The sequence below is a fragment of the Phalacrocorax carbo genome, chromosome 16 (genome assembly GCF_963921805.1).
Source record: "Phalacrocorax carbo chromosome 16, bPhaCar2.1, whole genome shotgun sequence".
Classification (NCBI taxonomy): domain Eukaryota; kingdom Metazoa; phylum Chordata; class Aves; order Suliformes; family Phalacrocoracidae; genus Phalacrocorax; species Phalacrocorax carbo.
Genome location: NC_087528.1, coordinates 14,453,953 through 14,469,050, shown reverse-complemented (window position 1 = coordinate 14,469,050; position 15,098 = coordinate 14,453,953). Strand labels below are relative to the sequence as shown.

Genomic DNA, 15,098 nt, shown 5'->3' with positions numbered 1-15,098 from the left:
TGCTTTCCAGACCCCTCACCAGCTTTGTTGCCTTTCTCTGGACACGCTCCAGCACCTGAATGACCTTCTTGTCCCGAGGGGCCCAAACCTGAGCCCAGCATTCGAGGTGGGGCCTCCCCAGGGCCGAGCACAGGGGCCCCATCCCTGCCCGGCTCCTGCTGGCCACACCAGCGCTGACACAAGCCTGGGGGCTGGTGGCTTCCTTGGCCACCCGGGCACTGCTGGCTCATGCCCAGCCGCTGTCAGCCAGCACCCCCAGGGCCTTCTCCGCCGGGCAGCTTTGATGTGTATCCTGTAGCAGCCTATAACAGCCAGAGGAATACAACTGACAATGAATTCCTAAAAGATGTCCATGAGATAGCTATGCTGCATGGTCTTAAACACCTTCCTTTGTCCAAACTGATGGGACAGTGAGGAATATATTCTCCCTCAACACCACCTAGAGAAGAAAATAGACCAGACTCACACTGTCAGTATGCTCCAGCATGTTATTTCATAACCTGGATTGTGGTGATCACATACTCCCATGAAGACCTAAATGAATGAGTCGGTTGCAATCTTGTACCCAGTGCTGAGGTGGGGTTATGGGTAACACTGACTGCCAGTCCCTCTTGTTATGTGAGTCCCCACTTTCAGAAAAGCCAGTCATAGTTTACTTGCATAAGAAAGGGAGAAGAATCCTCCACAGAGACCTAGCTTAAATTGGGGTGAGCCCCTAGCTCAGGATACCCTTGAGAATGGAGAAAAAGCAGTGCCAGCCCAGCATAGCCAGAAACTTCTTAGTGGCCTTCACAGGAAGGTTTCAGGGAATGTGTCTGAAGAAGAGGTAGCTCAAGCTGGTCCCTGATGCTGCTGCTGACTACTGGAAAGGTCTAATACTCAGGAGAGAAAGGTCTTGGGGTGGATTACCTATGGAAGGAAGATTCTGTAGAAGAAAGGCCTCTCTCATCTGTGGGCCAGTGGGTGGTAAGTTTCTGTGTGTTGCTGTTTCTCAAAATAGTAGATGAATTTCATGTTGCCAAGAGTGTCATGAAGGTGGCATACAGATAGAGTTGTACTGTTTACTGGAGTTGGTTGGTTTCTTCTTTATACTGCAGTAGACATGAAGGTTTGTAAAAGATGCAGTTTGCATTGTGACAACCTTAAGTGTGTATTCTTATATATAGCAAGTGTGTCTGTAGATGGACAGATTTAAGGAAGAAAGATAATCAGGACAATTTTTCTAACTCAAACCATCATCCATTAACTGGCATACTGTTTGTTTCTTAACTAAATTTTTATTAAATCCCATGACTAAACAGTACCATTGTACTGTACCATTAATTGTGCATTATACCATTACATTAAATTTTATTACTTACATATGTATTATTGCCATTTAGTGCTTTCTTTTTCTCATGTATGTTTATTCTTAAAAATTAATTAATTTTAAAGCATAGTTTCAACGTCATTAGCAAAAACAGCATCCCATTTCAAGCAAAATAAACAAAATCAAATTGTTATTATTGTTATTAATTCTTTTGAACGTATTTCTCTCCTAGAATGTTCTCGGGTGTTTCACACAGGAGGAGCAAAGCTTGTGTTGTGTGGCAGGACATGGGAGAAGTTAGAAGCCTTGTATGATGCTTTAATTAGTGTGGCAGACCCCAGTATGGTAAGTATTCCCTCACCCTTCTTCAGGTACACAAACCTAACCCACAAAAAACACAAAGTGCTTTTAAATCCAGTAAAACAATGTACATGAAACGTGTTTCACTGTTAGTGGTGATTTTCGTCACCCAAGTAAGACAACCAACACAGTCCAGAGAGAGAGAAAATAAAAACACCTCTGAAGGTGCCATGATGCCAAAAGTTTAAGTCAGAAATCCTGCTCTCTTGAGCTAATTCAAGGCAATTACTGCAAAGCAACTGTGTGGTCTTGCATTTTGAACAAGCCACCCAACTAGAAATTCTAGGGAGAGGAATTTGCCTGTTAATTTGGGTGAAAGGGATCCAAAATGCTTAATTTAATTATAGGAACTATCACCTATTTTACACATAATTAGAGTGCTCAAGGAGTGGGAGGTGGGTCTAAAGATTGAATTAATTTTGAGTTCTTGCACTAGTTTGAGAGAAGTCCCTAGCTGGAAGGGCATGGAAGTGTATGAATAAGAGTGCCCTTTCCTCATTACCACTGACTGGGTCACCATGCAAATAGACATGCAAGGCTGCCCCTGCTGCCAGTTCTTTGGAAGGTGTTTCTCTGGTGCCCGTAGGAAAGCTTTCCTTCTGTGGCCAACAAAGAGCTGACTCATTTCAGGGCACAGGTGTTCCTGAAGGCATCACATGAATTCTACAGCCATTGCTCACCAGACCAACAAATATTTGTGTTTGACCATTTTTTTTTGCAGTGAGCTTCATTCATCTGCATAAATAACCGTAAAAGTAGTGTGTTCATGCTAGTCTGTGCAGACTCAACTAGAAAAAAAATTTCAAGTATGACTAAGGGATCTGCATTACATCATTGTAGTAAGATAGTAAGAGAAGATACTCAGAGTCCATTCCTCTGTCTCGTAGCTGATAAAATCTACATCTTTGCAGAAATCGTACTAATGTAAACTCTATTTGGATAGCTTCTAGCTGAACAATCCATTCCTACCTTCCAGTTGCCCCCCATGTATATGTAAATTATCTATCAAAGCACTATATCCTAGACTATGTGATCAGCAAAGTTCTCTAGACAGCTGCTTACAGAAAGACCATAACTTGGAGAGATAGTAGTCACCCCCGTGTCTATTGCCTGGCCCCACTGATTACAAGAAGGACAAAGCTCAATAGGGTAGAGCTAGTCCAACTTACCCTTCCCATGGTGTTCTGCTTCAGCTGAATTTCGGTCTATGAACATCTATTGCTGAACTACATATTTCCTAGAGCAGGTTAAAAGAAAACCAAAGTTTTTGTAGGAACAATAAAAGCACTTTCTTCAGATACCAAGGTAAATTAATTCACAAGACAAGTAAATAGAAGTACATTTTTGTATCACTGGTATCCTTGAAATAAGTCTCTTCTTTATTAGACGTATGCACCAAAGATCATACTTCTGGATATCTCAGACGTAAACAGCATTCAAGATGTAGCTAAGGAAATCCTGAATTGCTATGGCTGTGTGGATATACTGATCAACAACGCAAGTATGAAAGTGAAAGGAGCAGTGCAGAGCATTTCACTTGAACTTGATAAAAAGATAATGGATGCCAACTATTTTGGTCCTATAACCTTAAGCAAAGGTATTTTAAATTTATTGTCCTGTTTTGCTGTTGCCACTTAAAGCTTGATATCCGAGTCACTGGAATTACACTGTTTCATTTGCACTTATTTTTGCCACCTTCGTTAAAATCAAAAACAATTCTGTGGAAATCAATAGACTGAAACTGAGGTGTAGATCAAAATCAGAGTGCCTGGATTTGGAAATAGATTGGTCAGGAAATATATAAGCAGATGTTTGAAAGACAGACATTTTAAAAAATGTCTGCTTATTTTATTTTGCATATAGTGACTCTTTTATTTATGTGCTTACTGTCTTTGCTACAAACACTTTCAAAACCCTTGTAAGTATATAGACAAGCTGACAATTAAATGTGATAATACCGCACCCAAATCTGCATGTAGAATCCAGGTGAAGTCTAGAAGACAGTCAATTTCCAGCTACTGGATTTTGAGATAATTTTGATTTTGAGTATTGGTATTGAGACAACCTTAATTAAAGTTGAGCTATCTACACTTCAGCTGCCACTTCTTTTCACTAAATACATTGAGCTCTTTCTCTTATGTGGCTCTTTCTCTTTTTGTTTTTTCAGCCATTCTTCCCAACATGATCTCAAGAAGAACTGGCCAAATTGTTTTAATTAATAGTATCCAAGGAAAAATAGGAATCCCATTTCGTGCAGCTTGTAAGTTATACATAGCAAAAATGTACATTCTAATGCATAAACTGAGATTATTCCCTGGCACTGATAATAGGTTATGAAAGGTGCTAATCTGCATCCTAATTCAGTAAACTATTAATACAGTATTTGTCTGAAAATTTTTGAAAGAAGTGGAACTAAAAAAGAAATAGTTAAAATACCATCTTTGAAGTATAACCAGTGCCTAAGGTACTGGAGGACAAAATTATATTAAATGTGACAGCAAGGTTTTTTTATGATCTTAGGAGGCATTCAGGAAACAGCAAACTTGTAGGTCTAACATCTGTACTGCGCATAATAGTAGAAACCATAATGAATAATGAAGTAGTATATAAACATAACATTCTGGTAGATGCTACCTACTGTTTGTAAAGGAGACTCATGCACCTAATAGATTTATGTGTGGGAGAGTACTGGTTTTGGCTGAGAAGGGGTTAATTCTCTTCACTGTGGTGCCTGTGGTGGTCGGGGACCTTTCCAGCTTCCCACGCTCTGCTGCGTGGCGGGGGGCTGGGAGGGGCGGGGCCACGGCCGGGGCAGCTGACCCCGACTGACCAACGGCATGTTCATTCTATACCGTGTGACACCATGACCAGTATATTAAGGGGGACAGTTTGCAGCTCAGGGGTGGCGTGGTGTTGGGTTGGTGGTGGTGAGTGGTAGGTGGTGAGCGGCTGTGTTGTGTGTGGTTTGTTTTGGTGCTTCATCCCCCTTCCCCCCTCTGCCCCCCCCAGTTTTTGCACCTCTTGTTGTTTTTCCTTTCCATTACATTATATTTTTTTAATTATTAAACTGTTCTTATCCCAACCCATGAGCGTTACCCTTCTGATTCTCTCCCCCATCCCACTGGTGGGGGAGTGAGTGAGCAGCTGTGTGGGGCTGAGTTGCCAGCTGAACCACGACAGGGAGTATAAAAAGAGATGTAGTAATTGTATTCTGCTTGGCTTTCCTGCAAATTTTCAAGAAGGTCTTTCATCCAAAGCTCCTAATGAAACTAAACTTTCTTGAACTATGATGAAAGGTCTTTGCATTAATAAAAGGTAGAGTTAGTGAACAGAAACTATAGGATAGATGTAAATAGGCATTTTTGACCATTACAGGAGGTCAGAGTGGATGATGGGCTGTGAAGGAAAAGGTCTGTGAGACCTCAGGATTGTGACTTATAGTTCCCTGAAAGTAAAATACAGTGATAGAAACTGTAAGGAAAGAAATTGAGAAAAAAAAAGTCCTGTCTTTATGCCTTTGTATAAATCTATGCAGTGCCCACATTTTGAACATTGTGTGCAATTGTGGTCCCCCATCTCAAAAGAAGTATAAGAACTACAAAAAAAAGCTCAGAAAAGAAACAGCACATTGATGGAACATCTGGAATGCTTTCCATCTAGGAAAGACATGATTGTGTCAAAATACATTGTATGTGTATAAAATAATGAGTACCAGAAGAACTAACAGAGACGGTTTGTACAATGCTTCAACTGATATCTGTGTTGCATGAAATGAAGCTGATCTGCCTCTGTGACCAGGTGACCTGCCTAGTGGACAAGGGAAAGGCTGTGCCTGTTGCCTACCTGGACTTTAGCAAAGCCTTTGACGCTGTCTACCACAGCATCCTACTAGAGAAGCTGGTGGCTCATGGCTGGAACAGGTGCACTCTTTGCTGGGTAAAAACTGGCTGGCTGGCCAAGCCCAGAGAGTTGTGGTGATTGGAGATAAACCCAGCTGGTGGCCGGTCATGAGTGGGGTTCTCCAGGGCTCAGAGTTGGGGCGAGTCTTGTTTAATATCGTTATCAATGATCTGGACAAGGGGATTGAGTGCACCCTCAGTCAGTTTTCAGATGACACTGAATTGGGGAGGAGTGTTGATCTGCTCGAGGGCAGGAAGGCTCTGCAGAGGGACCTGGACAGGCTGGATGGATGGACCAAGGCCAATTGTGTGAGGTTTAACAAGGCCAAGTGCCAGGTCCTGCCCTTGGGACATAACAACCCCTTGCAATGCTCCAGGCCTGGGGCAGAGGGGCTGGGAAGTGCCCGGCGGAGAAGGCCCTGGGGGTGCTGGCTGACAGCCGGCTGGGCATGAGCCAGCAGTGCCCGGGTGGCCAAGAAATCTAAAGTGATAGGCAGTGATAGGTTAGCAGTTGGACTTGATGATCTTAAGGGTCTTTTCCAACCTTAACGATTCTATGTTTCTATGATAAAGCCATCCTGGCTTGTATCAGGAAGAATGTGGCCAGCAGGAGCAGGGTAGTGATGGTGCCCCTGTACTGGCATGGTGAGGCCATACCTTGAATATTGTGCCCAGAGAAAGGCAACAAAGCTGGTGAAGGGTCTGGAGAGCAGGTTTTATGAGGACAGTTTGAGGGAGCTGGGGGTGTTCAGGCTGGAGAAGAGGAGGCTGATGGGAGACCTTATCGCTTTCTACAACTACTGGAAAGTAGGCTTTGGTGAGGTGGGTGTTGGTCTTTTTCCCAAGTAACTTGTGACAGAATGAGAGGAAATGGCTTCAAGCTGCATCAGGGGAGGTTTAGATTGGATATTAGGAAAAATTTCTTCACTGAAGGAGTGGTCGGGCATTGGAACAGGCTGCCCAGAGAGGTGGGGGAGTCACCATCCCTGGGGGTGTTCAAAAGGTGTGTAGTCGTGGCACTTCAGGTCATGGTTTAGGAGGCACTGGGGGTGTTGGGTAATGGTTGGACTTGATGATCCCGGAGGTCTTCTCTAACCTTAATGATTCTATGATTCTAAGGATTTTCAAAACAAACTTTTGGAGAACCTTCTTTCTATTCCCAGAGCTCACCTGACATTTTTTTTAGTTTATATTACATCCAGGTTGATTTTCGCTGCAAACTGAGACAAATACAAGGTAGATGAGTGTTTTGAAGCTTTGCTGCACTTAAAACATCAATCTGGTTTTTGGTCAATGTTCACATACTATCACCCTTTACTACCATTCTCAATAAAAAGGCACTAGGAGCAGTTAAAAAAATTCTTAATATTCAGTTACTTTAAAATTAACTTCAATATTAAAAGCATCTTGAATTGCTGCTGCAGTGCAAAGGCCTCATTAGTTTACAAAACTATTTAGTTTTGTAATTTGTAAAAGGCCTAAGTAGTTTACTCCTGCATTCCAGAAATGGCCATTTATTGTACTGCATTTTACTGATGAGTCACAAACTGCAGCAACAGATGGTGTGGAGACTCATCTCAGGGATAGCTGTCCATCCACTGAAGACATTTTTAAACTGTAGAGATAATAGAAGTATTATTCCTTAACCAGGACTTAATATTTCTGATTGGGAAATCAGACACATGCTCTTTGACATGTATTGAGAGACTGACAGCATACCTCATGCATAATTGTTCTGTAAAAATAATTTTCTTTTGTTTGTTTTAAATGTCATATGATCATTTCACTGAGTGAAGTAATTCACTGTGCTTTTGCCTTTCTGCTAATAATTCCGTGGTCAATTTTCTGAACATTCATGTTTTATGGAGCTCTACCATACATTTATATTCATGCATTCATATATCCAAACTTGCATATATGGGGTTTTTTTTCTTTCTTTTAGATGCTGCTTCTAAGCATGCTGCTGTAGGCTTTTTTGATTGTCTTAGAGCCGAAATGGAAGAATTTGATATTTCTGTCAGCACTGTAAATCCAACGTTCATCTGTGCATACCATCGCCAACCAGCACCTGGCAACTGGGAGGCATCTATTTGGAAGTGTAAGGTTTGATGCATCATGAGAGACAGTAGAGGAGGCCTATATAGCAGTACAGAGGCTTTTCCAAGGGAGAGGAAAGAAGCATAGGAAAAAGCATAGAACTGACAGAAAGGATGAACATGTTCAGCCTGGGGAAGACTGAGGGGGGACCTTATCAATGCTTATAAATATCTGAAGGGCGGGTGTGAAGAGGATGGGGCCAAACTCTTTTCAGTGGTGCCCAACAACAGGACAAGGGGCAACGGGCACAAGTTGGAACACAGAAAGTTCCCTTAAACATGAGAAAAAACTCCTTTGCTGTGCGGGTGCCAGAGCAGTGGCACAGGCTGCCCAGAGAGGCTGTGGAGTCCCTTCCAACCCCTGCTATTCTGGGATTCTGCGATTCTGTTAGGGGAGCAAAAGGAAAGAGAGATTGGAGTGATCAGATAAGCCTGCTGAAAAGACAAGGAATACTAGAAAGGAAACATTATGTGAGAAAATAAATACACCAGGGCATGGGGAATGGAGGTAGAGCAGAGCATGAAAGGTCCCGCAGGAAAGTTCCACTGCGCTCAAGTTGCTCTTTCTCTTAGGGACTGTGAGGATTTTACTTCAAAATAGTAAAAAGATCTTAGGGACATACTGATGAGGAGAAGGGAAGGGGTATGGTTTGAAAGTGTGTAGGAATTTGACTAATTTGACTGATGCACTAGCTGTGTATCTTTTCACCACCATTCCCTCAGATGTGTCTCTCTGTCTATCTGTCTGCCTTTCAGTAGCTTTCACACCTTTCTGTTTGATTTACAGTCTTTTTCAGAAAGGTGGCATATGGTGTGCACCCAGTGGAGGTGGCAGAGGAAGTCTTGCGCACAGTGAGCAGTAAGAAGCAGGAGGTGCTTATGGCCAACCCTCTCCCCAGAGCAGCAGTTTACATTCGCACCTTCTTACCTGAGCTGTTTTTTGCCATTGTTGCCTCGGGGATTAGGGAAAAGCTGAAGATTGAAGAGGAAAATTGATTTTGTTTGTTTCTTTTCCCGGCTTTCGACCTGAAAAAATGTTTATGTTTCAAATGTCAATGATTTCTGCTTCTCACTATGGGTAGAATAAAGCAGGAGAATTTATTGAACGTGAACCAGCCAATGTCTCACTTAGTGATTCATTACTATTGACACACATTTGTCTGTGAGACTTCTACTCTTCTGGGTTTAGTGAATATGATGAGATGTCATTGTTTGTATGGGAAACAACAGTATGGGAAAAACTCTGCTAGGAACTCTATTGCTGTTATAAGAGAGTGATTCCCAGTCTAAAAAGGTACATCAAAGTTTGGGGACCTGCAGCAACGTATCAGAACAGTCTGTCAGTGCTAGGACTGATGGGAACTTAAAAGAACAAAGGGAGGGGGAAGTAGGGAGATATGGGAGACAGAGGAGTAAAAATCAGTGGAAAATAGGGTTAGAGCCTGGATCAGAGTGTTCCTCAGATGTGCTTTTCGGAAGTACTTGCACGATATGCAAATTGTGGGCCCAGATAATGGCGTATCTGATTCAATATCTCATCCATGACAGGACCCTGAAGTACATGATTAAAAGATTAATTATAGAAATGGGAGAATAATACAGAGAGATGCCCTGTGTTATACTCTCCCAGGTGCTGGTAATCTGCTACACAGTTTGAAACAGGATCTGTCTTTGCATCTTGTTACACTATCAGTTTTTCCCACAATTTTTTCAAATTCCTATTTGAAACACTCCTTCCCTGAGGAAAGAAACTAATCATATATGTAAAAAAAGACTTCCTTATATTTACTTTAAACTTGGTGTCAGATAATATTAACTGATATCTCCTACTTTTTTTACTGTGAGAGGCAAAAAATAATGGTACTCAATAATTCATTCACTCCCAGTCATCCATGCCCATCATACTTTCCATGTAGTTGCCTGTTTTCCAAGATGGCGAGCCCTGGTATCTATTCACTGTCTCTTTGGGAGAAGTCCAGATTATTATTCTTGTTTTCCTGTATATCTTTTCTTGGTTTACCTAATCTTTTTTTTCCTTTTTCTTTTTTTTTTTTTTTTTTTTTTTTTAAGATGGACAGGCCACAGCTGCATGCAGCATTCAAGATAGATGAACAATCTGGATTCACAGACAGGCACAGACACTTCCTGGCTTTTTCACTTCTTTTCTTATTTTGCATGTCTTATGCAAATTCCTGGTTTTGAGATATCTTTCTGACTGCTACTGAGCTTTGAGGTCCCTTGTCCACTCTGCTACATATGGTAATTAACCATCATACCCAACAAGAGCATGGCCATTACTCATGTCAGTTGTGTAAATGCCATATATTCTCAATGTCCTCTCACTCCTAGTCATTCTAGGCTTCTCTTCCCTATCACATTTTCCCAGCTCATGCTAAGGACTTATCCCCTTTTTGTCTCATCCTGTGAGCTGAACTGGAATATAAATACAGCTAATGCAAGGATGTCCTGATCTTCAGTTTTACACCTAAGACCTTAAATTCTGTCTCCCAAACCCTCCTCTGGCTTTTCGTGTGTCATCAGTACTCACAGAGATCATGACTACCTGCTTTTTTGCAGACACTGTCAGAATGTCTCCTTTGCAGAATACCTACAAAGGAAATACCTACTCAAAAATCATGCAACCAAACTGCACTTGCTGCTACAAGTCCCATTGTTCATATAACTTTCAACAGCAGCTGCACTTACCTACCTCTTTCTATCAATAAGAATCACCAAACATGAAAGGAAGTCTCAGTGCAAGGAAATACATGGTTATCATCTTGCAGGGACGTTAACCTTTTCTCGTATCTCTAATTCAACTGCTCTGGCTTCAAGAAACATACGTGCATCTACCTCGCTCAGGGAAATAGTTCACAACTAGTGAGAAGTAGCCAGTTCCTGCAGTACCTGCTGGAACTCCATTTGTTTTCTGTTGTAGTACTGGGTTTTTATTGTTTCTTCAATTAACCTTAACTGTGAAGTCAAGCATCCAGTTTGTCCAAAACTTTCTTGCTCTTCACGAGAACTCTACTTCCTCAAGCAAATGGGCTTCTGCCATGGTCTCAGTTATACCTATGTCTGTACCTCAGCAAGAGCCAAGCCCTTCACAGCTCCACAAAAGCAAGATACAGAATAACTGGGTAATTTTACGTGAAAAGGGTCAGAGTATCATAGGACATCACAGCATGAATCAACATTGTGTTGCTTTGTTGTAAAAACATTTTAAAATAAGCTGAATAATCGTACTGCTCCATTTTGTGCATTCTAGATATCAGGAGAAATTCTTCACTGGTTTTGAATATTTCACTTTAAAAATGTGGAATAGTTCAGGAAAGAAAAATTAAAATCAGTAAGACTGTCAAAAGTAAAATAATGTGTGTGATCTATCAAGACATTTTTAAAGAACACATGTATTTCAATCTAGAAAGTAGAAGAAAGTTATATCTAAACAATTTTCAAATACCTAAAACGTACTGCCAAGAGGATAGAACTAAACTGTTCTCCATTTCTGCTGCTGTAAGGCAATGTGCTAAAATTACTGCAAAGGAGATTTACAGGGAAAGAATTTTCTGCTAAGAATAGTTAAGCACAAAGGATAAATTGCCACAGAAATTTTAGAATGCCTGTCTTTAGAAGCTTTAAAGAAGGGATTAATGAGACATCTGTAAAAAATCAATGTAGCTTTAGTTTATCCTGCCTAGAGGAAAAGAAGGATTAGGTGACCTTTTAAATGGGTCACACTTTTCTGTAATTCTGTGGCTTTTTCTCATATTGAGAACCAAGTTTCTCCACTGGTTTTTCCTTTGGGGAAATCTATTATTTAATCTGAAGTTTTCTATTTCATTTGTGCATCTCTGCCTCATGGGCTAAATACCTGTGGATATATGTTGCATATAAAAATATTATTATAATAAAAAGAAATATTGTGACATGAGTTCATTAAGAGATATTTTCTGTGAGTCTTACTCAGCCATCTTTTAATCTATATAGATTAAATAATAATACCAATTTTTATAAATAAGGACCAAACTAGGCCTGCAGATTTAGTTGTTGGAGTCATAGGAGAAAGGTATTCAACTACAACTCCTCCTTCAATTTTTTAAGCTTCTTGCATGCTTAAAGTGCACATAATTTCCTTTTAATGTGAGCTGCAGTTACACCGTTTTAAATTTACATTTTGTGTGCTGAAATCAACTATTTCTTGGGGTTGGCCAAGAAAACTGACATTGCTTAACACAAGGGCCCTTGAAATAATGAAGAATTTAAAAGATTGCTAAGACTGGGAAGTGATGAGACTCTTGTCTATTTTTAGACATCTGTCCTAGATAGTGCCCACCCAGATCCCTTTCTTAAGCAGTGGAAAGAAACAGGTGCCTGTAACCTGTGATTTATCTGACATACAGCTTAGGAAAATATTAATTGCATCATAGAACTGCCAGTTCCTCTCATTAATTGTCACTGGATTCTAAGTAACTAGCAAAACTGTAGATCTGTGCATCTGTGCCACAGGCATCTGAAGTTTACTGAGATGCCACATTCATCAAGATTGATTGGGTCAAATGAACTGGAATAAAAATGCCACAGTATTTGATAAGCTTGCAGTTTGGGGTTTTGGTTTTGGGTTTGGGGGGGGGTTTTGCCTCCTTTCAAATAATGTGGTTGCAGAACCTACCCCAGAATTATCAATGTTAAAATAAAGGCCAGAATGTGAAATCATGAGTTGCAAATACGGATAAGAAGTCTTACATTTCATCAGGTTGTTTTCCCAAAAGACAGGATTGTTCACTTGGTGTGCAAAACACCAAACTACACACAGTGCCGAGGTATTTTATTCATTCCATATTTGCGCAAAGATGAGTGCTAGGTGGTCTCTCCACAAAGCTAGCACACCACACAAAGAAACTACAAGGTATTTATCTTGTTACATGATTAGTAAAAACTCACCTAACGTCATACTAATTGATTAGTAATTATCATCTCATTTGCTATTGGTTAGCTACATTTTAATTAGCCTCACTAGCTATGTAAATTAGCATGCATGCTCCTTACAGGAATTGAAGGGCAAGTCTTCTCAGTCCTGACTTGAGTCAGCAGTCATGATTTCTCCATGCTGCCTTTACCTTTCCCTTAGTTCTCATAGTTTTGACTGACTTCACAGTTTATCACCCAGCTTTTGGCATCTTCTGAGGTGGGCTGTTCCCTTTTGTCAGTCTCTCAGTTCTTCTTCAAGGATATAATCGTAAAACAAATGCTTCCTTATCTCTCAGCTCCCTTCTCTGACCACCAGATTCAGTTTTGCCAGGTTCACATGGTTCATTGTTATTACTTAGTGGAAAATTCCATTTTTCCATGGGGTATCAAGGTGAATATGTTTACCAGGCATCCAGCAGAAGACACCTTATTGAATGGTTAGCATTTGAGAAAACCAGACCGTTTGAGATGTAAGAATTGATCATGGTGGGGGTCCTATTGCACAATTATTTAAAAGCTCTTGTCCTCCTACAGCACTTTATATGAGTGCAAACCATTGTGAGAAACAAACCTGAGGAAAGAGCATATAGTAGAGACTACCAGTCTGTATTTATAAACTGCAGGCTAAGAAAGAATTGAGGTGCTTAAATTAGATCTTTTAAAGATCTTGTAGGCACCAACCAAGTATGTTCCTGGATGAGGTGGAAATTCATCAGTGACACCCAGGAACAACATGAGATGGGTAAAAGTCTGTTGTAAAGAGACCACAGTTATAAAGGCAGAAAAGCAGAAGGTCAGATGGAGCCAGGAATAATTCCTCTCTCGGTGAAGATCTTAGAAACATCTCTATGACAAAGAAATATGTGAAACAAGTGGAACAAATTAGGATCTTGTGTTCTGGTCAAAGGATTGAGACTACTTCTACTAGAGTGGATACAAACTCTCTAGCAACTGGTTTTTTCATCTGCAGAACTGAAGATGGCAGTTTCAGAATACTGGATATGCTGTAATGAAAAAAGATGGACTTTTCTAAAGATGAAAGGGGAAATCTTATTGCTGTTTACACCTACCTAGTGGGATGGTGTAAAGAAGATGGAGCTAGACTCTTCTCAGGTGTGCACAGTAGAAGAAGAAAGCTAATGGACACAAATAGGAACATGTGAAATTCTGTTTAGATATTAGGAACTTTTCTTTCTGCAGTTACAGTAGTCAAGCATTGGGACAGGTTGCCCTGCAGTCAAGAAATCTCAATTCTTGACTATTTACAAAATTCAGCCGCTTAAGACTCTGAGCAACATCATCTAAATGGTCTGGCCTTGAGAGGGAACGTTGGACCAGAAACCTCTAAAGGTACCTTTTAACTTAAATTATTCTAAAATTCTCTGTGAGTATAGATATAAGTAAGTCTTGCAGTTGGTCTCCAGCCAAGGCAATTTTGATATTCCCCCAGCCAGAGAATGTTACTCTGTAGTTTTCCAATGGGATGGATCTGGTTGAATATCAAATACTGAAAATTAATGAAACTGCAGACAAGTTAGGCAGAGTAAAACATAATCAAACAAACCCTGTTGAAGGTACCAGATGACAATTTTGGGTATAAATACCTGACTGACATCCTTTAGCAAGTCCCACAGTGCTCTATGCAATCAGGTGTCAGCTGGCAGGACACAGTCTACCCCAGTCACTATTCAGAGATGCCACTTCACAACTGTTTGTTTGTTTGTTTGTTTTTAAGGTGTGCATGAGGGTTTAGAAGCTGGGAATAGATTAAATGCTAAATTAATAAGGAGAATAGTATGGCAATTGTTTGTTCTAAAGATCATGTGAATGAAGTGATGGTGGACAATGACCATAAATTAATCCATTATAAAGCTAGTGGACTGCATATAACATCTCAACAGGACATGAAAAGCATGAAAAAAAATTGTGATGTTAAATTTAAATTGTACACAGTCAGATGCTGTTATAGGAAAGGAGCCAACAGCTTATTGTAGGAAAATATAGGCTGATGAAAAAGAACTTCTGTTATTGGGTAGAGGGGCAAAACCTGAAACTTGAAAATAAAGGTTCATTTGAAGCAAACAGAAAGAAGCAGTTGGTACTAAAGAGAATAGGAAAAAAAGAGGTTCCAAATATTTCCAAATATTAAATCATATTTAAGCAGGGGAAGGATCATAGGATAACTCAGGTGGGAAAGTACCTCAGGAGGTCTTCAGTTCATCCTCCTATCAGCTCTGAGGTAAGACCACGTTGCTCAGGGCTTTACCTAGTCAGGTCTTGAAAACCTCCAAGTAGGAATACTGCACAGCCTCTTCTGGGCAGCCTGTTTCACTGCCTGACAGTCCTCACAAAGGGAAAGTTTCTCATTATATCCAGTCCAAGACTCTCTTATCTGAACCTATGCCCAGTGTGTCTCATTCTTCCACCATGGACCAGTGTGAAAAGCCTGGCTCCACATAATAA

At 40.6% G+C, this 15,098-nt stretch overlaps 1 protein-coding gene across 1 annotated transcript in view; it reads left to right on the top strand.

Moving 5' to 3' along the window:
• The window catches only part of DHRS7C (dehydrogenase/reductase 7C), a 29,633-nt gene extending 20,835 nt beyond the window's left edge, over positions 1-8,798 (top strand). The window contains exons 3-7 of the mRNA XM_064467121.1: positions 1,542-1,654; positions 3,056-3,266; positions 3,837-3,929; positions 7,511-7,666; positions 8,452-8,798. Coding sequence (XP_064323191.1) covers positions 1,542-1,654; positions 3,056-3,266; positions 3,837-3,929; positions 7,511-7,666; positions 8,452-8,660 — 782 coding nt within the window. The 3' untranslated portion in view covers positions 8,661-8,798. The remainder of the gene's footprint in view (positions 1-1,541; positions 1,655-3,055; positions 3,267-3,836; positions 3,930-7,510; positions 7,667-8,451) is intronic.
• Positions 8,799-15,098: the final 6,300 nt, after the last annotated feature.